Raw genomic sequence first — 21,742 nt, 5'->3', positions numbered from 1 at the left:
GTGCGGGCGGGGAGGGGCCTGGCCCGACCAGCCGCCCGGGGGCAGCAGTTCCGCCCGCCCCTCCCTCCGGCCCGCCCCGCCCCCGGGAAGAGGTCGGGAGTCGGGAGCCGCGGCCCCGGCAGAGCAGCGCTCGGGAGCCCCGAGAGAACCAGGCGGGAGCGCGCGGCCGAGCCCAGGCGCGGGATGACAGCCCTCGGCGTGCAGGTGGGCGAGAGCCCGGTGCGGGGGGTGTGGAGTGGCCCGGCCGGGGTCCGGGGGGGGAAGCCGCCCGGGGCGCGGTCTCCTCGAGGTCCTGCGGGCACCGAGGCTCCCAAACGGCTGGGGAGGAGTGTTGTGCTTCTCTTTGGGGTCCGCAGTGTTCATCTGTTAGGTGCACCAGAGGGGTCCCTCCTGTTAAAAGGGGGCGCATCTGGAGCGGAGGATGGACGGAATCCACTCGTAAAAATGAGCCTCGCCTTGTCACACGAGGAAGAATCTCTGGGGAAGCCAGAACTTTCCTGGGCGGGGGCAGCAAGACCATCTCCCCTCCCAAAACTGATTTTGGGGGGCGGGCAAGGGGGTGGACTCGCTGGGGCACGCGGAAACCTCAGGACGGGCTGTAGAGAGGGGAGGGCCCCGCCTCGCAGAGATGGGGTTTCTCCTTAGAATGATGCGAGGGGTCCATCCGCACCCCCACCCCCCGGGCGTGCGGCTCTCCGCTGCCCTGCGCCGAGCTTCCCTAGCGGACGCGTCCCGCCTCCTTACCTCCCGACTGGACGGTCGAGACGGTGAGAGCGGCCCGCAGCCTCTGCCTGCAAGTGCTCGGCGCCCCGCAGCGCAGATTCCGGGGCTGATCCCGCTGCGCCCACTTTGTAGATGCGGTGACCGAGGCTCAGGTGCAGTAACCCGCCCGTGGCGGCCGGCTCAGCGATAGAATCGAGTCGAACCAGACTTATGGGCCCGAACAGGAGAAACTCCACCCACAGGCCGCGCCCCAAGCCCCTTGTGGCCGGGACACCGCAACCCTAGAGCCGGATGCAGCGAGTTCCTCTCGTTCTGGGCATCATCTGGGGTCCCGGCCGAGCCGCCTCCGGGACCGGCAGTGAGGAGGGTGGGAGCGGGTGCGGTCCCGCCTTCGGGAGCAGACGGCCCTGCGGGGGAGAGACGTGCACACCGGGATTTAGGAGCGGTTTAGGGAAGCGAGTGCTAGATTAAGAGGTGAAGAAACTGCGGCAGGATTAACGGGGGTGGGGAGGGCAGGAGAGCAGCCAGGTAAACAGACTTGACCTTTTAGTGAAAGGAGGGGGGCGGGGCTGATGCTTAGGAGCACTCAACCGCCTGCCTGGGACTGTTCTAAGCGGTTGGGGTGCTTAGGTCTCCTTTCGGCTCCCCCCGGGGGGCCAGGAAGCAGGTACTGTTATCTTCAGGGGGTAAATAGCTCGCCGGAGGCCAAAGAGCTAAAAGGCAAGCGTGCTGGCTCCCGGTGCCCTGCGGTGACGCAGGCGGAGCGGGCTTACTCTTTCGGAGGCTGTAGAGGAGATTTCCAGCTGAAGAGGGGGTGGGTCTGACCTGGGCCTGGGCTGAGTGGGCACTGGGAAGGGGGGCCGGGGGGGGGGGGGAAGCGCAGGGGCGCGGGGCGGGGGCTTCATGTGCAGAAAAGTAGTGAGCAGCCCAAAGTGTCCACTACTTAGGGGTTGACGGGATCAGATGGGGTGCTGGGTTCCAGAGGAAGACAAGACCTTGGCATTGGCCTCAGTGGCCCAGGAGTGCCAAGTGACACTGTTCTACAGGTCACTACTAATCATTCGGAGCTCTGGATGAAAAAGGGAAATGCTTCCATTTTTCTTTTTTTTCTTTTTTTTCAGTGGAATTGGTCCAGGCCCTAAGAGATTTAAGTGATTTGCCCAAGGTCACAGAGCTAGAGGCTGGTGGGTCAGGGGCAGGGCTAGACTGCCCTCATACCCTCTGGTCCACGGACCTTCCACTGACCACGCTGCTGCCCAGCTGCCCTCCGGAAGAGGATTTCAGGCCCTGCACCACTGGAAGTTCACAGAGGTGCTGGCAGCCGGGGTGTGGGGCAGTGGTGAGGAAGGAGGACTCCCGAGTTACCTTATTACTGTTACTAATATTAATCAGGAACTGCTTCTGTGCTGGGCACCTTTATATTCATGATCTCACTTAATCCTTGGGAGTTTTACTGGTGTCAGAGTTTGAATGATGCCCTCCTTTGGGGCGGGAGGGGGAAAATGACCTGATGTCAGCTGTCTTTTCCTGATCCCAGTGTGATGTCTGAGGGCCTGGAGGTTAAAGTTCACTCTGTGTGCAGGACAGGTGGGGCTGAGGGTAGGGTGGCATGTGCTTTTTCTCCAGACAGCGTGATGTCTGAGGTCAAAAGGCCTCTGGGTGCTGCGTTCTTGTGACTTGTTGCCTGCGTCTGGGGGTTTCCCATCCTAGAAACTTATCAACCTGTAGGGAGTTATAACCTCCGGGTGCCTTCATGGCTACTCTTTCCTGCAGGGATCACTAACTCCTGCTACAAAATGTAAGTACGGAACGGTAGATGAGAAAACAAGGGTCAAGGAGGTTAAGAAGCCTCGCAAAGACAAACACCGTTATGGTTTGTAGGCACAGAGATTTCAAAGTTCCCTTGGCTTGTTTCTTAGTAGAGCCGTTCTTTCCTAATGAAATCCAGTACAGACTCTTAGATTCCCAGCGGCTCCAGCAGGTAAGAGGGACCTGTTGTGGTTGAAGCGAGGGGCCGGGAGCTGACCCCCTGCCCCCTGCTTTAGCACCTGGAGGCCTCAAGGAGACAAGGGGATGCGGTTTGAGAACCAGAGCCCAGACTCCCCGCCTGAGTGTTCTTTACAGCGCCCCCGACTGCCTTTGCCTCTGGTCTGAGTCGGGTCCCGAGCCCTTGGGCCTCCCTCTGGCCACTCCAGCCCTTCTCACCACGTACTGAGCCCCTCCCACGAAGGCCCCAGTGGGTACTTACCGGCTGTGTGCATCCCCCCCACTACACATGATACAGTTGTCGGGCAGCTGTGCCAGGCTTTACTGTGATCTCGGTGAATGCTCTTGGGCTGGTCCCCTGACCTGTGTGTGACAGTTTCCCTTTTTACATACCCCGCCCCGTCCCCCCCCGCCCCCCGCCCCCCGCCGTGGAGCACCCTACTCCACAGACTCAGGTTTAAGAGTGAGACAGGACCCTAACTAGGCAGAAGTGCTGAAAGCAAGCCAGATCCATAAGGGTCCCGGGGCCTCCCGGGAGCGTGGCTCTGCTTTCTGCCCCTCACCGAGAGGGGTGGCCCAGACCGCCTCTGGAAGCCGCCACTTGCACGTGGCATAGGGCTCACCCCCAGAGTCCCCTTTCGGTTTGCTTCCCAGCAGTGACCGTCACGCATGAGCTGTGTGCTTTGCTTACCTCCCAAACTGGGGCGTGACCTGGGCTGCTTCCACACACACTGTAAAGGGCGTAAGTTATGACTGGGCAGGAGATGGTTTAAAGGGAGCTTCAGATGGAAGTGACAGCGGCTGCAAACTCGACCTCGTGGCTCTTGAGCACGGCACTGGCACCGGGTGCTGGGGCCACGGTCCTGCCCTCCCACTATGAATCAGACAGGAATGGAAAACTTGTCAGAACGGTTCCTGACAGAGAGTGACCGGAGGGGTCCGTTCTGGGTTGAGTGGGCAAGACAGACCTCTCCCAGGAGGCGATGTTTCAGCTGAGACATGAAGAATGGAGAAAGGGGGGGCAGCCGGGAGAAGAGCCTTTCAGGTGGAGGGACCAGTAGGTGTGAGGAGGAAAGTTCTAGGCTTGTCCTAGGCATGCGAGGTGGCCGGGAGGATGCCCTGGGAGGGCTTGTGGGCCGTCTAAGGAGTTTTACCCTTTGAAGCATTCCTTTTGCTTCCGGGTTGGGGGTTGGGGACGGTGGCTTGGGGGTGTCCCGGGGCTGTGAGAAGGGACACCTCACTGGACGCTTGGCCCAGCTTGTCAGGAGAGAGGATAGGGTGTACTTTTGCGGGGCCGAAACCATAGGCTGAAGGGGAGCCTCAGGGACTCCCCCGCCCAGAAGCTTCTAGAACAGACAGCGGTGCCATGTCCTGGGCGGAGTACAGGCTGAGCCAGACTGAAGGGCAAAGTGCAAACATCACTGCGCACTGAAGAAAAGTGCAGAAAAAGCTGGGTGCAGATTAGAATGAAACTGGGGAAGACCGGGAGCCAGAAGAGGGAGCTGTGTAACCTTCACTGATGTGCTAATAATGTCTAGTGCAGCATTCTTGTTTTGCACAAAGAAACCAAGGCTGGCTGCTAGCTCAAGGTCACGTCTGCCAAGCCAGACAGGTTTGCTGACTTCAGAATGGACCAAGATTTGCCTCTCAATACAATTGGGGTTTCTTACGCATTATAAAGATCATTAAAGAAAGGTCAGGGAACTCTTTGCCCGATGAATAACTGGATCCACAGGCAACGCTTATAGGTCTCGAATGGAGGACGGATGGGGAACAGGTAGGATGGGAGGAGGGTCCCCCCGCCCCACCAGGAGGTGGGTCTGTGCTGTGACTAAGGTGGGCTTCCCGGGCATCCTGGGAGACCGAAGCAGAAACCGTGGCTGTCGGAAGCTACAAGGTGTGCTCTGGGTCTTCCCTGAGGAGGCTGGTGCGCTGTGGCGGGGGCCCTCCCTCATGCTGCCCCGTGCTGTCTTCCAGGCCCAGAAGCTGCTGGCCCAAAGGAGGCCCCGCCGGTCCTTCTTTGAACCCTCCATCCGGGCCCTCATCATCTTGTGCGCCTCCCTGGCCGTGGTCCTCTCCTCCCTCTCCATCTGCGATGGCCACTGGCTCCTGGCCGACGACCGTCTGTTCGGGCTGTGGCACTTCTGCACCACCTCCAACCAGGCTGAGCTGCACTGCCTCCGAGACCTGAGGCAGGCCCACGTGCCCGGGCTAGCCTCGGGCATGGCTGTGGCCCGCAGCATGGCCACCTTGGCCGTGGTGGTCGCCATCTTTGGCCTGGAGCTCCTCATGGTGTCCCAGGTGTCCGAGGACGCCCACTCGTGGCACAAGTGGGCCGTGGGCTCCGCCCTCTTCCTCCTCGCCTCCATCCTCTCCTTCGGGGGCCTCCTGAGCTTCCTGACCCTCCTTAGGAACGAGGTCACGCTCATGGGCCTCAGCCTGACGTTCTGGAGCGAATTCACGGCCTCCTTCCTCTTCTTCCTGAACGCCATCAGCGGCCTCCACATCAACAGTATCAGCCGGACTGACAGCGTCACGTACCCCTGGGGCCTGCCTGCAAAATTTTAGGCCCCCCCAGCGAGGGCGCTGAGTTCTACCAGAAAGTGTGGTCAAGATGGGACTTCTCCAACATGTGACATTCGAACTGCCGCCTCTCGGCCTTGGGGTGGTCGGGCCAGTGGCCTTTGCAGCCCAGAGGCCAGGTGGGCGCCTCCGAGCCACCAGCTGCACCAGCTTAGCCACGTTGTTAGGATGTTGACTTCACAAGAAGAAACATATTCTGAAACCCATTCTTGAGTCCTTCCTGGGATGGGAGTAGATGTGGAAGCAGCTCAGGTAACCGGTGCTCAGGCTGGCCGCACAGCCAGGTACATTTCACACCTGTTTTAGTGACTCTGCTGGGATATGGGCTGCAGGGCCCCCGGGGCCTCCGGGCTTGCTAAGAGTGAACCGTCTGTCAGCGAAGGGTGTCCAGTCAGTGCCGAGGACTTGCTTCACCAGCTCAAAGGGCCTCGTGCAGATTCCCTGCTTTAGCTTTGGTCGCGTCAGGGAGGCAGCGTTCAGGGCTGCTGGGGTGCAGAAGCTTTTCAAACCGTTTGACTTTATTTGAGCCCTGCCCTTTGTCGGGGGGACCCCGTAATCCCTGGATAACCCCAGCTTCCAGCAGCTGGCTGTGCCTCGGGACTCTCCCTGTCAATCCCGCCTGAAGCCCTTCCAGGAGGGCCCGCCTGGCTTGGTAAGCGTGGGCAATCCATCTTTGGTAAGGGCCCGACAGCCTCGGGGTGCCATTTTTATCCTAGCGCACACTTCAAAGAGCACGTGTCTGGAGCTGCTGGACTCCAGGGGGTACTGGGGACTGGCCCGACCTCAGGTAATGATTAACAACCACCCTGGATGCAGAGGCCTGCAGGTGGAGGGGACCAGGAACCGGTGGAGATTTCCACCCTTGCTGGCCACTTTACATTTCCGTGCACCAAACTGGCCTCTTTCCAGTCCCTTTTCTGCCCAGTAGGTGGGTTTTTTGCCCTCAGCCCATTTCATTCAACACTAGCCCCGTGCCCCTCCCCCACCTGATGAATTCAGGCCTTTCCTGGTTCATTCTGGCTGCCACTGATTGCATGGGGTTTTGGTCTCTGCCCTGCCAGGTCCTCCTTCTGGGCTGGACTGGGTGCCTCTACCTCTCCTGTGATTTTTTTTTTTTTTTAACTTTTTGATTCCAAGATGTACAGAGTCCATGAAGGTCCCTGGAGAGCGCCCTGGAAAATGGATATCTGGCCTTCTCACCCCAGTAGCAGACTATAAGATGCAAAGGGGGTGACCTTGTCTTCAGGGGTGAGATGCAGAAGTTGGGGGCCAGGGCCACTTGTCCAGGGTCACCTAAAGCCAGAACTAGAGCTGGGCCCACCTACCAGCAAGATGCCCTCTTCTCTAGCCGCGGGGAGGGTCGCCTCTGCTTCTGTCAAGAATACTCTCCCCCTTGGGCTTCCCTGGTGGCGCAGTGGTTGGGGGTCCACCTGCCGATGCAGGGGACACGGGTTCGTGCCCCGGTCCGGGAGGATCCCATGTGCCCCGGTCCGGGAGGATCCCACGGAGCGGCTGGGCGCGTGAGCCGTGGCCGCTGGGCCTGCACATCCGGAGCCTGTGCTCCACGACGGGAGAGGCCACAACAGTGAGAGGCCCGTGTACCGCAAAAAAAAAAAAAAAAAAAAAAAAAAAAAAAAGAATACTCTCCCCTGAGCACGCAGGCTTTGTTTTGTAAAAGGGTTCAAATATTTAGTCCTTCAGCCCTCACATGGCTGCTAATAATTGAGGGAACTGAGATTCAGAGTAAAGGGTGAGACTTAAAATCCCCAGTGGGGCGGGGAGACAGGGCCTGTCCGCCCTTGCCCAGGAGCAGGGGAGACAGACAGCCTTGGAGCCTGGGGATTTGAAACCAGAAGCCCTGGACCGAGCTGCCACTTCCCTGCTGAGTATCTTGGTCAAGTCACTGGTGAACCAGTTTCTCTTCTGTCAAATGGGATTCTGCCCCATTTCCTGCTGTACTGCAGATAACTTAGCTGAAAGCAGGAAGAACAGGTGCCTCATCCCATGCTAGGGCAACTGAAAGGGCTGGGGCTCTCCTGGGCTCCCTGTGACCTGGTTGTCAGAAGGCTCTGGGGGAAGAGCTACTGGGTGGGTGAGTTGCAGTGAGGGGTGGGGAGGGTCCACCTAGGGCTAAGGGCCTCAATTTCTGCTAAGCTTGTCCCTGAAAACTGGAGCAGGGGGATCACGGAAGCCCCGTCCTCCAGAAAGTGGTGGGGGACAGCATCCTTCACCTTGTGGCTCAAGGGCAACAGGGCTGACAAATACCAAGTCTCATCCCAGTTACCGTTTATTCCCCTGCCCCCTCCTGGGACCCCTGAAGTCTTCGCAGAAAACTCAACAGACCCAAATCCCAGGCCCTCTTCCTGCCCCAGGCCCGGAGGAGGGGTGTTAAGAGTCGCAGGAGCGATCACACGGCATCTGGCAGGAAGATGGGCAGCAGTCGGCCCTCAGGACCCATCTTGGCCTGTCTGGGTGGCCCTGCTCCAGCCTCAGATGACACTGGTCCTGCAGGTACCCCGGCTCTGCTCCGAGGGGCTGGCCTTGGTGCCGCTGCTGAAGGAGCCGAGGGCCACCGGGTGCAGTGGGAGCTCACGCAGGTGCCACTGCCGCCACTTCTTCTGAACCTCCAGCTGCACCTGCCCCCAGAGACCAGCTGTCACCCGGAGGGAAAGATGACCCTTGCCCAGGGTCCTGCTCCCCTGGGGCCTCGTTCGGGCTCTGCCACGTCTGCCCAGCGGGCACGCCTCCCCCTCCTGCAGGCCGCTCATACATTTACCATCTCGACTCCCATTCAAGTGGGGCAACACCGCATCTAAGTAACGTCAACTGCACAGCCTCTGTGCCAGGAGCCTCACGTCCCGGCAGTGCTCTGGGCAGGGCGGAGACCTCAAGCTAAGGGCGCAGCCCCCGCCCTGCCAGGAGTCACACCCTTTGGAGGTCTCAGAGGACGGAGCAGCAAACGTTTCACCTGAGTCACTCATTTTACAGGTGAGAGGCCTGAGGCCCAGAGCAGGGCAGTGACCGGCGTCACCCATCGAGCAAGCGGACAGTCAGCAGCCTCGGTTAGGGCTGGGGCGCCTGCACTTGCCCCCATTTCCTGAACGTGCCCAAGGATAAGAATCACCTGGAGTGCTAGTTAAGACGTTCTCAGCCTCCAGCCCGGACTGCCGGGACCTATTTTTGCTGGTTTAGAAACAGGGTAGGAACCAGCAGTTGTTTTAACAAGGCCTGCAGGCGATCCTGGGGCCCCCAGGAGGTGAGCCCAGACTCCCGGAAGACAGGCCCAAGCCAGGAGGGCCCGGCCTCCCCCACCAACGCCACACCCTACTCCCCACCACCCCTTCCAGGTACGGCTGTGAGGGAGCTCCCCTGCGCCCGGGCAGCCCAGGACACTCACCTCCCCGTTGAGGAAGCAGTAGAGAACGGCCACCACCAGGCCCTGCGGAGGAAGCAGGGCAACGGGATGAGTGCGGGCCCAGCACCCAGCCTCCTACCCGCCTGGGTCCTCTCATCACCAGCCCCAAGCTCACTGCTCCCCACAGCTGTTGCAGAGCCTCCCCGCGCCTCTCCCCCTCCCGGGGAAGTGGAGGCTTCCTCTTCCGGCCCTCAGTGCCCCTAGCTGTGCTGGCATCACCCACAGACGGACGCCCTTGGGGGCAAGGACCGCCCCCGTGTCCAGGGAGGGCCCCTGCACCAGGGTGGTGTCAGTTACGTCAAGTGCAGGCCACAGGGACCAGGCAGGTCACCGGAATCAGTGAGGCGGGCCATCTGGGAGAGGCAGGAGCAATGGCACCCGAGCCATGCCCATCCGCCCGAGCTCAGCGGGTGGGGCAGCCCATGGGAGCCCCGGGGCCTGGGTGGGCTCATCTGCAAGACAGCTGGAAATCTGGAGAGATTTAAACAGGGCCAGCTAATCAAGTTGAAAGACAAATGTGTAGCCATGTGGTCCGAACAGCCGGCGTGCAGGTCGCAGGCAGGTACCGGCCAGCCAACAGTGGGGCATGATCCCCCCTCGTGTCCAGGTCAGAGGCCTCAGGGCTACGTACGCTTTAGGTTCCCTGGGATGGCGGGGGTCTGTGCCTACCAGGACCCTCCCTCCCTAGCATCCGGAGCTCCTCTCTTCCCAGTGGTACCCCCGGAATCCTGGCGTGGAGCCTGCCAGGCAGGGCTGCGGGCTGAGATGCAGGATCTGAGCCGAAGAGGCTTGCGTGGAACCGTGAGCTATGAGCAGGGTCTCGCAGTCCGGATGCCCTGCTCACCTCAGGGCCCTCCGAGGGCCAGCCTGTCCTTCCTAACAAGCCCCTGCCCTCAGGCTCCCCACAGAGGCCTGGGTGCCACAGCCCCTCCCCCCAGTGCCAGCCAGGCCTGCCCCTAGCTACTTAGGACATGGACAGGACCCCAGAGAGGGATGAACCAGCCTGTTTATGGTGGGCTTCCTCCACACGACTGCTCAGGAGTCCTGGTGGTTTTTTGTTTTGTTTTTTAATTTATTTAGTTTTTTTAAATTTTTGGCAGCATTGGATCTTCGTTGCGGTGCACGGGCTTCTCATTGCTGTCGCTTCTCTTGTTGCGGAGCATGGGCTCTAGGCGCACGGGCTTCAGTAGTTGTGGCACTCGGGCTCAGTAGTTGTGGCACACGGGCTTAGTTGCTCCGCAGCATGTGGGATCTTCCCGGACCAGGGCTCGAACCCGTGTCTCCTACATTGGCAGGTGGATTCTTAACCACTGCGCCACCACAGAAGCCCAGTCCTGGTGTTTTAACAAGAGTTACAAACTAGAAGGATCTGCTCTAAGAGTCTCAGGTGTGGTTGATGCCACATGGAATGGGGACCACGCGAGTGGGGCAGGAACACGGACTCAAGGTAGCTGTTTTCACGTTTTGCCACACGTTAGAATCACCTGGGAGCTCTGGCCCAGGGTGCACTCTGTGCCCCAACTCCAAATGTCTGGGGTGAGACCATCAGCAGCTCTGAAAGATGGTTCAAAGGGGCACCATTGATTAGGAGCCGCTGTCAGAGGGTGTGAAAGTCGGGCTTTGAAATAAACGAGAGCTGGGTTTGGGGCGCAGCTTAGCCTGTGTAATTTTGGGCTTCTGGTTTCCAGGTGCTTCATTCAATCCTTGCAGAGCCCTAGGATGTGGGTGGGGAGGACCCCCGCTTCACAGGTGAGGGACTGAGTCCCGGGTCGGCAGTCCGGGAGCTGGTGGTCAGGCTGCTGCCACCTCACTGGACCAGGGCTGCCCCAGCCTCAAAGGTCCGGAGACACAGTCTCACTGTTGAGGTGGGGGCAGCCCTGGGTGAGGGCTGGTTAGACGTGCCCCAGGTATGCAGAGGGCAGCCTGCCTCGGCCAGCAAGCTTCAGAAATTCCACGGTTTGTATACAATCATTAAGAATATGCAGTCTTGGACTTGCCTGACTCTGCAACAAGAGAAGCCATAGCAATAAGCCTGTGCACCGTAACGAAGAGTAGCCCCCGCTCACCGCAACTAGAGGAAGCCCGTGAGCAGCAACAAAGACCCAACGCAGCCAAAAATAAATTAAAAAAAAATAATAAAGAATATGCAGTCTTTGAAGAATTTTAATGACCTGGAGAAATGTTCATGATGGAATGATAAAGAATTAAACAGAACAAGGAGGATATAAAACCACACGTCCCAATCTCAATTTTGTGTGTGTACATGTGTGTGTACATGTGTGTGTCTTCTTGGATAGAAAAGAGACAGAAGTAAACACACTGACATTTTAACAGAGGTCATTATATCGGGTTATGAGATTATGGATGGATTTTCCTTTTTCTTTTCCTTATTTTCCAAATTTTCCTCAATAAGCAAGTATTTCTACAATTAGGAGGAGCTAATAAACTTTCGTTTTTAGAAATATATGACAGTGATCATGGCATTATGGTTCTGTGTGTGTTCTTTAAGCTCTCGTCTCTTAGAAATACATACTAAAATATTTACATTTGAAATACAACGATGGCTTGGGGTTGCTTAAAATGATGAGGGTGGGTGGCGGTAGAGGTGAAACAGGACAGGCCATGAAAGGGTAAGGGCCACACGGAGGTTCATTATATCGTCCACTTCACTTTTGTATTATGGAAAATTTTTTCCATAATACAAAATTTAAAAAATATGCATACAGTATAAATGTATAATATATAATAAAATGATATCTGTTTGTATTTGAACAGTGGTTCTTTTTTTTGAAAGAAGTCTTAAAGATCCTTTTTCTCTGTAAACATTTCTATGGGAACATTTAGGAAGGCTCTTTGGTTTCCTCTTAACAAGCATTTCCCCAGAGAGGAGGCGAACGGCCTTCACGAGCAGTCTGCAGCCCCAGCCGCAAGCCCAGCTCCAGAGACGGAAGGTCCCCTTCCACACAGGATGACACCTGGGTCTCCAGGTCCTCAGCGGGGTCACTATCCACTTCTGTTGACCGGGTCATGACCTTCCACCCATCTGGACCTGGACCCCCCCACCTGCTAAAGGGGCCACGGTGAGCCCAGCCTCCCGCACGTTACGTGGAAGCTTCCTGGCCCAGAGGAAAAGATCACGGATTACACAGGAGACTAGGTGCTCTGTGGGTCTGGGGGGCTGGCAGGGGTCTCTGGGCGGAGAAGAGGCTCTGCGGGAGTGAAGGGGACAGCCCTGGGGGGGGGCGGGTCTGAAGGCGCGGCTTAGGGCCAGACCCCACTCAGGAACATGCTCCCAGTGACGCGTCCTCCCTGGAACAGGAGCGTGACAGGAGGACCGCCCTGGGCACACCCGTCCTGAATAGAACTCTGGGAATGAGGGTGGCCGCGGCCTGCCCAGGTGAGGAAGACTGTGGGATGGTCAGTGTTGTTGAGGACAGGCTGGCTCCTTCCGGAAAACCCACTGGGAGAGAGTTCTCTCAGGCCTCTCCCTAGGGACTAGCCTGTTTTCATCTAAATCTTGAAACAGAGTGTGTTTCTGTCTTTGCTTTGGCTACTGGGAAGCTCCAAACCAAATTTATGACACACCTCTGCCACCTTCAGAAAATGTCATCAAATTTGTTTCTGTGTATGAACTCAGTTTTGGCTTTATTTTCTTTATTCGCTGATCCAATCTACTTATTTTTTTGTCCTTTGTATGTTTTCCCTGAAAGCTACATCATATTATTTTTGGAAGGAGATAGTTATGAGTAAATAAACAAATAACACTGACGTTTGGGATTCATGTTAAAAGCCCCTTCTGTCCAAACAGGTTTACTATATTTTTTAACTTTACAACATCTTGTTGAATTAGAAGGTAGGTGGTTTCTCCCCTCCCTTTGTTTTCTTTTTAAAGTTGGCTTTTATTTTTAGTAAATTGTGTATGTAATTGGTTTTAAAGAGTCAAATGTCTCTTGTCACAAAAAAAAGAAAAGAAAAAACAGTAAGCTCCTGACACCCCTGCCCCCATTTCCTGTTCCTCAGAGGCAACGACTTGGAACTCTCTTGACTGATTCTCAATTATATGCTGATGTTGCTACTTCTGAATTTTTCAGCTTGGGGCGGTTTCTGTGGACTTCCCAGTGTGGAGATGAGGCTATCATTCTTTCGCACAGCCTTCCACCTCCCGCCCACGCCCCCACTACGCTCGTCTTCCTGTCCTACTGCTTGATGGCTGAGCCCCAGCCCTCTGCGGTTACATTATTTTGACTCTAATTACTGAGACTCGTGTGATCGTGTGTGCTGGCTTATGTTCCCTTTGTCTTCCCTGGAGTCAGTCTCTCTCTACTTGCATCTCCCACCCTCACGTGACTGGTGGGGAACTTGGGTCCCACTGAGGGTCACGCAGCACGGTGAGGTCCTGCCCCTGCGTCTCTTGGGTCTCTGCCAAACGAGGCATCCCTCTGCCTCTGGGAAGATCTGGCTTTCGGCCTCTCCATTTTTCTCTCAGGAGAGAGAGAACACCTCTTCCCACCGTAAAGTCACAGTCTGGAGCTTACCTGGAATGAGCCAAGGGCCAATTCAAAGAACAGCTGCATCTCCATGGCATCCTCCGGGGAGAAGGCAAAGATTATGTAGTGGACTCCGAAGAGGGGGACCAGCAGGAGGGTGGACTTGGCCAGGCGCCTGAGGACACAGAGGCGCTGCAGTCTCAGGCCCCTCCACACCCAGGGGCCTCCCCTCTCGCCTGACGGCAGGAGGCTTTGCAGCAGCGTCCCGGCTGCTTGTCTGTTTTTACTTCCGTTTCGGAAAGTCCCAACTGCAACGTACCCGTCACCCGGATTCAATACTTATCAGTCCCCAAATTTCTGTTCACGCACCCTGTCAGCAAAATGCTTTGAACCCACACCCACAGGAATAACTTTATTGACTTATACCATCTGCATGTATTACTAGCACTCTGTGTCTAATGTATTATTAGCAAAACCAGCATTTTCGTTTGTTTGATCATAAATATCTGTAAGGAGAAGCCCTTTTGTTTTCTCCCCAGGTTAGGGTTGCCAAATTTAGCAAAGAAAAATACAGGATACCCAGTTCAATTTGAATTTCAGATAAACAATGGGTAGTGGTTTTTTTGGTGTAAGTACTAAAAAATTGTTGTTTATCCAAAATTCAAATTAAACTGGGCATCCTGTATTTTATCTGGCAACTCTGTCCTGGATCCCCAGCTGCCCCCTACTTTGGAGCCACTCTTCTAGTGACATCCTGGGGAATCTGTCACCCAGTAATCCAGGCCTCTGCCAGATTCTCAAAACTCAGACCATGACAGAGAAAGCCTCTGTTGGACACTGATTTGTCTTCAACACTTGTCATGGGCTGAACTGTGTTCCCCCAGAATTTTAAGTTGAAGCTCTAAGCCCTAGTACCTCAGAATGTGACTGTACTTGCAGACAGGGACCAGTTTAAATGAGACCATCAGGGTGGGACCATAGTCCAGCCAACTGGTGTCCTTGTAAGAAGAGACACCAGGGATGCAGGTGCAGAGAGAAAAGGCCACGTGAGGACCCAGCGAGGAGGTGGCCGTTTACAAGCCAAGGAGACAGACCTCAGGAGAAACCAAACCTGCCAACACCTTGATCCTGGACTTCCAGCCTCCAGAACTGTGAGTAAATAAACTTCTCTTATTTAAGCCAGCCAATCTGTGGTATCTTATTGTGGCAGGCTGTGCAGACTAACACAGCATCTTTCTTGAACATCTTAAAGGTTTTAAAGTATTTTGGGATCACATTATCTTGAAAATCTGCTGAAAGCTAAGGTCTGGTGAAAGCTACGGTCTAGCAAAAAGCTGGAAAATACAGTCCACCCTCGGCATCCACGGGGATTGGTTCCAGACACTCCGCAGACACCAAAATCCTTGGATGCTCAAGTCGTTTATATAAAATGGGGTAGTATTTGCATATAACCTACGCACATTTCCCCATATATTTAAGTCATCTTTAGATTACGTATAATACCTCCTACAATGAAAATGTTATGATTGGGAATTTTTTTTCCCAAATATTTTCGATCTGCAATCCAAGGTTGGCTGAATCCTCAGATGCAAAACCCACAGACAAGGAGGGCCACTGTCCCTGTAAAGATTTGAATTTGGGTCCCCGAAGCCCACTCTCTGACTCCCTAGCCTTGTCCCAAGGGTAAGATCTCTGCCTCCAGGGATCCTGCTTAGATTTCTTTTCTCCCCACCCCTGGGGCCGGGTCTCAGGGTCACATGGACCCATTCTCCCTTCCCCTGGTCCACTGTAAACTTCCAGGTCCCGGTTTTTCCTTTTCCTCCACCTCCCCCAGTGCCCAGCACCAGCTGGGTAAACAGTAGGTGCTCGGTAAATGCCTGCTGACTGAGCGAGCGTGCCTAGGTCTTTGCCCTCCACTTACTTATAATGGTTCCCTTCACTTCCTCTTGTTTCTTGAGTTCTAAGTTTTCTCATCAGGATCCTTAGGATGTTTATAAAAAGGATGAAATTAATCTGTAAAACACAAGGCAGAGGTGGGGCTAAAGGTGATTTGCTTTCCCAGCACCTCTCCAGGCCCTGACCCCTGGCCCTGGCCCCTGGGCAGGGAAGGCACTGCAGACCACACCAGGACAGCTCATCACTCCCTCCGCCACCCCCAGTCCTGGTGAAACACACTGTCTAGGCAGGGATGGCTGCCACAGCACCGCCCCCCGCCCCTGGGATTCCGGAGCTCTGAGGTCTGCTCAGTTGCAGCATGGATTACTCACACTTGGAATGCGTTGGAATCTTGTTAAACGGCAGACCTGGAGTAGGCCTGAGATTCTGCATCTCTAGCAAGCTCCAGGGAATGAATGCCAAAGCTGGTCCTTGGACTACGCTTTGAGTAGCAAAGGCTTTATAGCAGAGGTTCTCAAAGTTTAAGGTGCAGATTGCTGGGCTCCACCCCCAAGGTTATGGTTTAGTAAATGCAAATGAGATTTGCTTTTCTTTCCTTTTTTTTGGCCACACCACATGGCTTGCAGGATCTTAGTTCCCCAACCAAGCCCTCGGTAGTGAAAGCACGGAGTCCTAACCACTGGACCGCCAGGGAATTCCCAAGATTTGCATTTTTAACAAGCTCTCAGGTGAAGCTGCTGGTTTCGGGACCACACTTTGAGAACCACTGCTTCGGAGACTTACAGAATCTCTGCAGGTCAATCACCAGCTCCAGGAAGCCTTCTTGATTACCTCCTTTTCCTGATTCACTGTAGTTAGGGATGATGCTACTTGTAAGAGCACTTGGAATACTTGAAAGGGGCCAAAGGCAAGCATCTGGGTGTGTCCACTAATCACCAAGTGAATCCTAACTTTCTAAAGGACAGAAACGGAGTCTATTTCTTTTGCTGTCCCCTTCCCCAACTCCAGTGCCCAGTGCCAGCAACACTATGAAGTTGCCCGTGCGTCGGCCCCTCTCCTCCCCTCCCCCACCAGCTCTAGAATCATTTTGCAGAAGCAGGATCAGTGGAGCTGACTGGCTGGGCCCCCTCATTGTTCAGACAAGTAGCCTGGGGCCTGGGGACGCTGGCCAGAAGACACTGGATTAGTGGCCAGTCTGGGACCCCAGCCCAGCGCCCCTGCTTCAGGACACTTCTCAGCTCGCTGTTGGTGCATGTTGCTCTACGCCGTGCGTGGTGTAAACTAACAAAGGCTCTTTTACCTTATTTCATTTTTTGCCTTTGAATTGTATTTAATTTAATAGGGAGAACTTGAAAGCAAGAGGGAAAATCTTAACTATCCCAAGGATGAGTCTTAAATAGTGGAATTCTAGGCCCCGTGGCAGGCTGGCAGGGAGAAACTTTGCATCAGGAGTGCCCACCCAACCTCCGTCAGTCGCTAGAGAGACCTCAGTCTTGTGAAAGCAGCCTGGGCCCTGGGGCTCTCGCGGGCTGGGCTGTCCAAGCCCCACAATTGCAGCAGGGAAACTGGCTCAGTGTTATGCAGCTACAGCACATCAGCTGGTCAAATAATTTCAAATGACGTGGGAAAGATTACATCTATTGCTAAGTGAAAAGAACAAACTGGGACACAAAACTACACTGAGCATTTTTGAAAAAGTACATGTGCTCAAAGAAAAAAACAGGAAGGAAAAGCACATGATCACAATGTGCATCTAGGTACTAAAAATATGGGTGATTTTATTCCCTTTTTAAAAATGTATTTTGTATTTTCCAATTTTTTTTTTATTTTTATTTATTATTTTTTTTTGTGGTACACGGGCCTCTCACTGCTGTGGCCTCTCCCGTTGCGGAGCACAGGCTCCGGACGCGCAGGCTCAGCGGCCACGGCTCACGGGCCCAGCCGCTCCGCGGCATGTGGGATCTTCCCGGAGTGGGTCACGAACCCGCGTCCCCTGCATCGGCAGGCGGACTCTCAACCACTGCGCCACCAGGGAAGCCCGTATTTTCCAATTTTTTACATGAATTCCATTATTTTTATTTTAGAAATGACAATATATTTTGATTTTACAGAAAAACAAGTACATTCTTATTAAAGCATAGTGATAGAGTCAATATTTTTCCACCACATTATCAACCTAATAAAAAAGGTTCTGACATTATCTAAATGTGACAAGCTGACAAAAAACAACTTTTGGTAAATAATAGCAGATTTCATTATACTGTTTTCAGCCTATTGACTATAGTAGGAAATGAAAGCTTAATATCTTTCATTATCCCCTAAGCTTCGATTTAGTCAGATTATAAAACACTACGCTAAGGTTAGCAAATAAAAATGCTAATCAAATTATCTGTTACCATAAAATGACTTCGGGGAGCAAACATGAAGTCTCATTTAAAGTACTAGATGCTCCCTGTGCTAGCAGCGCACTCTGCATTACTACCGTATCAGACGCCCTCTTGCCTGAGTGGCTCCAGATTAACGAATGGCCCTCACACCTGCTAAGAAAAGCAGAACTAGGAAGTCGCTATACTCTCCTGAGCTACTCAGTGGCCTAATGTGGCTGCTACTCGGATTTCTCTACAATTTCCAGCTCTCCTATTGCAAGTTGAGATGGTAGGTAGGATCAAATAAAATTCTATTATTTTGGGGAAAAAAAGAAGGTGGTCATGGATGGCCCCAGGAGGCGAGCCAGTCAGCCATCAGCAGAGGAGGGGCTGCTGCCCTGTCCTGCCCTCCTGTGAGCCCAGCAGGGGCATGTTCTGTCACCTGGCTCTGCAGCCTTGGCATTCCTCTGAGCCTGTGCACATTACTTCCGGGAAGGGGCTGCCCCAGTGTGCCCCCCACCCGCTGTGTCTTTCTCGTTCTTATCCAGGCCCACAGGCTCAGCTAAGGACCTCTGGATTGCAGAGCACAATCACCTGGTAACTGAAAACCAAGACGAGCCCCCGGCCCCTCCCCAAGACAAGGAGACCCTGCATCTCTGCTATCACGGTTTTTAGAAAGCTCCCAGGTTGAGAGTCCAGTCAGGGTTGAGACCCCTGAGCTCCCCTGTCCACGAGTCCCTCCTGAATCTCTCCGCTGGGGCCACCCCTCCGGGCCTGTCCCCGTCACAGCACCACAGAGGCCCAAGACCAGTTTGGCACTTGGCTTTCCCCAAGTGCAACCCCCCTCCTGTAATCCCAGCTCAGTGAGTCTGCCCACTTTAACCAGAGAACACCAAGAAAAATGATCAGGCACCAATGTTCTGAACCAGTGGAGGGGGAATCTCAGGCCAGCCTGAGCCAGCCAGTTCGGGTAAGGAGCTCTGCTCGCCACACTGCAACTGCCACCGTGGACCAGGCGAAGGCAAGCTCTTGCCGCCTGCCTCATTGCCCTCCCATCCACTGGTCTCTAGGGGGCGGAGCTTCCAGACCCTCCTGCCACTGCCCAGCCCCCGGAAGGTCTGGTTTATCCCTCCGCACACCCAGAGGCAGCAATGCTGGCCTTGACCTGGCCCTCTGCCCTGCAAGCCGGTCCTGTTTTGGTCTCTCCCACTGGAGCCCAGCTCAGGGGGATGGCCACTTACCAGGACGGAGACGATCACAGGCCCTCGAATGACCCACCAGATGGATGCGTTGGCATTGATGTCCCAGCACCTAGGGAGGGACAGCCAGGCATCACAAGGAGTGGGGAGCTGGCTGACCAGAAGAGACTAGTTCTCTGACGTCCCCTTTGCGGGAAGGACCCACACTGTGGTCCTGACCCCAGAGGCTGTGTGCTCAGCACCCTGAGAAATGACTGTCCTCTGCTGCCCAGGAGCACTGCCGGGGCCAAGGGAGCAACTGGGGAGCAGAAGCGTGTGGACCTGAGATGGAAGATTCTGGACCCCAAAGCCAGCATGCCGTCAGAATGCATCGGGGAGCATGGTGGCCAGGCAGGTGACCTCAGGGAGTGAAGTGTCCGGGTGACTGACGTGTGACCTCGGCCCCAGGGCCATCAGGCACAGGGGCACTTGGCAACTGGAGAGCCTGTGCTTGGTCTAAGGAGGCCACAACTCCGTCCGGCTCATTTTTGCCACAAGGGCCCATAGGAATGTTGATAGAACTTTCCATTTGTTCTAAAGAAGCTGAAAATCCACACTTTTTTTAAGGGAATTTATCTAATTAAAAGGATTATTTGGGGGGCTTCCCTGGTGGCACAATGGGTAAGAATCCGCCTGCCAATGCAGGGGACATGGGTTCGAGCCCTGGTCCGGGAAGACCCCACATGCCGCAGAGCGATGAAGCCTGTGTGCCACAACTACTGAGCCTGCGCTCTAGAGCCCACGAGCCACAACTACTGAAGCCCGTGTGCCACAACTACTGAGCCGGCGTGCCTAGAGCCCATGCTCCGCGACAAGAGAAGCCACCGCAATGAGAAGCCCGCGCACCGCAACGAAAAGCAGCCCCCACTCGCCGCAACTAGAGAAAGCCCGCGTGCAGCAACGAAGACCCAAAGCAGCCAAAAATAAATAAATAAAATAATAGATACAACATTAAAGAAGTAAAAAACGTTTAAAAAAAAGGATTATTTTGGACTGAATTGGACTGCAAGACACGTGCACGCCTCGTCTGCCCTCGTCCACTCTCTGGCCTGGCTGTGTCATTACACTGATGACACACGGCCTCCCTCCCCCTCGGCCCGGCTGCTGCACCTCCTCCCGGGCTTCTTCCATGCTTTCCTTCCATGAGCCCGCTCCCAGGAACCCCCGGGCTTACCCTGTCCCTGAGCCCAAGTCTTTGGAGAACGAGACTAGAGAGCTCTTGGTGCCCGTCAGGGCTATAAGCCTGCTCTCCTGGGCCTGTGGGACTCACACACCCATGTCAGAGGAGGGAGCTGCCAGGAGAGGAAGAGCTGGGCTGGTCCTTAGAGCAGCTGCCAGTGTTTCACAGCTCTCGTCCGGCACCTGACCCAACCACAGAGTGGCTGGGCCGGCCCACCCCAGGACGGCTGGGCATTCGGCAGCCTGCGCTGCAGAGAACTCGCCTGTGGCCGCAAGTGTGAGACACAGGCCTCTCCTAGGTAACAGCTCCAAAGGAGGGTCCGTCCTGCTGGAAGAGCTGGACAAGATAAAATATTCCCTCGTTACCTCTCTCCGTCCACCAGCTTACCCGACATCTTCCAGAAAGTGCCTGGTGACAGCCCACGAAGCAACAAAAATGGCTGGGGAACCTGAGGGTTAAAAATAAAGGGGAGGGGGCAGAAAGGAGAGGACTCAATTTTCAGCACCCTTATGAGAGACCGGACAGTCAGTGATTCCAGGCCAGGGAGCAAGCAGGTGCCAAGGGCTGGTTGCCACGGAAACCCCCTTGCCATCCCGTGTAAATGTGCAGCCTCGCGCGTCAAGGGTGCCAAGGAACCCCTGAGAACGGAGGCAGGATCAGACAGGTCCTGAAGGCCGCTGGGGGGCAGGGGGCTCCTGGGAGCTTGGGCCAGATCCCGGAGGACCTCTGCGAGGGAGAAGGGAGGGGACCGGGGCCCCTGGGCAGGCCCATGGAGCTTGTGGAGGCCACTGGTGGAGCCCCTTTCTCAAACTGGGATGTTTGGGGGGGGATACAAGGCCACAGGAGAACATTTAGTTTTATTTGAATATTGGTTTGTAAAAAGCTTGGCCATTCAACTGGTAACGTAAGCTATCAATGTTATGTAAACAAAAATACATTTTGGACTAGAGAATTGTAAGTACACAGGAAATTTAAAGATAAAATACAAGAACACTTCCTGACTTCTGGCTGAACATGACAAATTGCACTTATACATTTATCTCCGTTTCTCACTGAAGCCTCCCCAACACGAGAGTAAAGAAATAAAAAAGCTACGAGCTCATAAGCACAAAGAATGGGCAAGGAGGGTACAGTGCACGAGAGATGTCAGCACGCTTAGGAACATGGGAGCTGGCAGAGGAGCAGTAACCGATGTCCCAGAGCAGACAAAGCTGAAACACAAGCGCGGCATGGGGGCTGCTGCTGGGAAGGCGCCCAGGCCCGGTGGTGAGGGCACCGGGGACGCCAGCAGGCAGGAGAGAGGGTGGGGCTGGAAGACAGGAAGCACGTAACCACCCCAGGTGGCCAGCACCACCATTCTACAGCCAAAGAGTTCATCCCCGACAGAAGGGCATTCTCTGGAGAAACAGAGCCAAGGGGAATGGGGCTCTGGCCCAGCAGAGGGTGGGAGGGGTACTCAGCTGGGCACGGGGACCAAGAGAGGATCTACACCTGTGCTGCCACGTGTGGGCACTGAGCCCTTGATGTGTGGCTGCTCTCAGGTGAGCTGTGCTCAAAGTGCAAGATAGCAGATTTGGAAGATTTGCAGGAGTAAGGGACCGTAAAATATGCTATTAATGATTTTTTAAATTATACATTGAAATGTTAATATTTTGGTTATATTGGGTTAAACAAAATATACTACTGCAATTAATTTTACTAATAATGAAACTAATTAGTTTCTATTTACTGTGCTTACTGTGGCTACTAGAAAATTTTAAGTTATATAAAATATAGCTCAGATTCTATTTTTAATGGATATGCCTGTCACCCGCTGACTGGTAAAAGCCCACCCCCAGGCTGCTCAGTTCTCAGACTTCTAACAGCCG

The 21,742-nt window shown here is 54.7% G+C and overlaps 2 protein-coding genes and 1 long non-coding RNA gene across 4 annotated transcripts in view; 1 reads left to right on the top strand and 2 right to left on the bottom strand.

The window, feature by feature from the left end:
- The first annotated feature begins 106 nt into the window (after nucleotides 1-106).
- Nucleotides 107-5,531, top strand: TMEM37 (transmembrane protein 37). Its single transcript, XM_060015755.1, has 2 exons — nucleotides 107-204; nucleotides 4,687-5,531. The coding sequence occupies exons 1-2, from the start codon at nucleotides 184-186 to the stop codon at nucleotides 5,275-5,277; spliced, it is 612 nt and encodes a 203-aa protein (XP_059871738.1). The 5' UTR covers nucleotides 107-183; the 3' UTR covers nucleotides 5,278-5,531.
- LOC132428234 (uncharacterized) lies at nucleotides 225-5,052 on the bottom strand. Its single transcript, XR_009520089.1, has 4 exons — nucleotides 3,401-5,052; nucleotides 2,972-3,072; nucleotides 745-1,130; nucleotides 225-390 (listed from the first exon to the last, which is right to left on the bottom strand). It is a non-coding gene; the product is annotated as an uncharacterized lncRNA (long non-coding RNA).
- Nucleotides 5,532-7,380: 1,849 nt separating the features above from the next.
- The window catches only part of SCTR (secretin receptor), a 64,503-nt gene continuing 50,141 nt past the window's right edge, over nucleotides 7,381-21,742 (bottom strand). Inside the window, exons 8-13 of one of the 2 annotated variants that reach the window (XM_060015752.1) lie at nucleotides 20,262-20,322; nucleotides 18,698-18,767; nucleotides 15,116-15,207; nucleotides 13,243-13,369; nucleotides 8,690-8,731; nucleotides 7,381-7,928 (exon numbers count right to left, since the gene is read on the bottom strand). In XM_060015752.1, coding sequence (XP_059871735.1) covers nucleotides 7,782-7,928; nucleotides 8,690-8,731; nucleotides 13,243-13,369; nucleotides 15,116-15,207; nucleotides 18,698-18,767; nucleotides 20,262-20,322 — 539 coding nt within the window. In that variant the 3' untranslated portion in view covers nucleotides 7,381-7,781. The remainder of the gene's footprint in view (nucleotides 7,929-8,689; nucleotides 8,732-13,242; nucleotides 13,370-15,115; nucleotides 15,208-18,697; nucleotides 18,768-20,261; nucleotides 20,323-21,742) is intronic. The other variant, XM_060015754.1, reaches the window with a different exon arrangement.

The sequence above is a fragment of the Delphinus delphis genome, chromosome 7 (genome assembly GCF_949987515.2).
Source record: "Delphinus delphis chromosome 7, mDelDel1.2, whole genome shotgun sequence".
Classification (NCBI taxonomy): Eukaryota; Metazoa; Chordata; class Mammalia; order Artiodactyla; family Delphinidae; genus Delphinus; species Delphinus delphis.
Note: the sequence above shows the minus strand (reverse complement) of the source record. Positions and strands in the feature narration are given on the sequence as shown.

Coding starts and splice junctions, on each gene's coding strand:
- TMEM37 (XM_060015755.1), top strand. CDS start 184: ATGACAGCCCTCGGCGTGCAG. Junction 205..4,686: donor TGACAGCCCTCGGCGTGCAG/GTGGGCGAGAGC, acceptor GCTGTCTTCCAG/GCCCAGAAGCTGCTGGCCCA.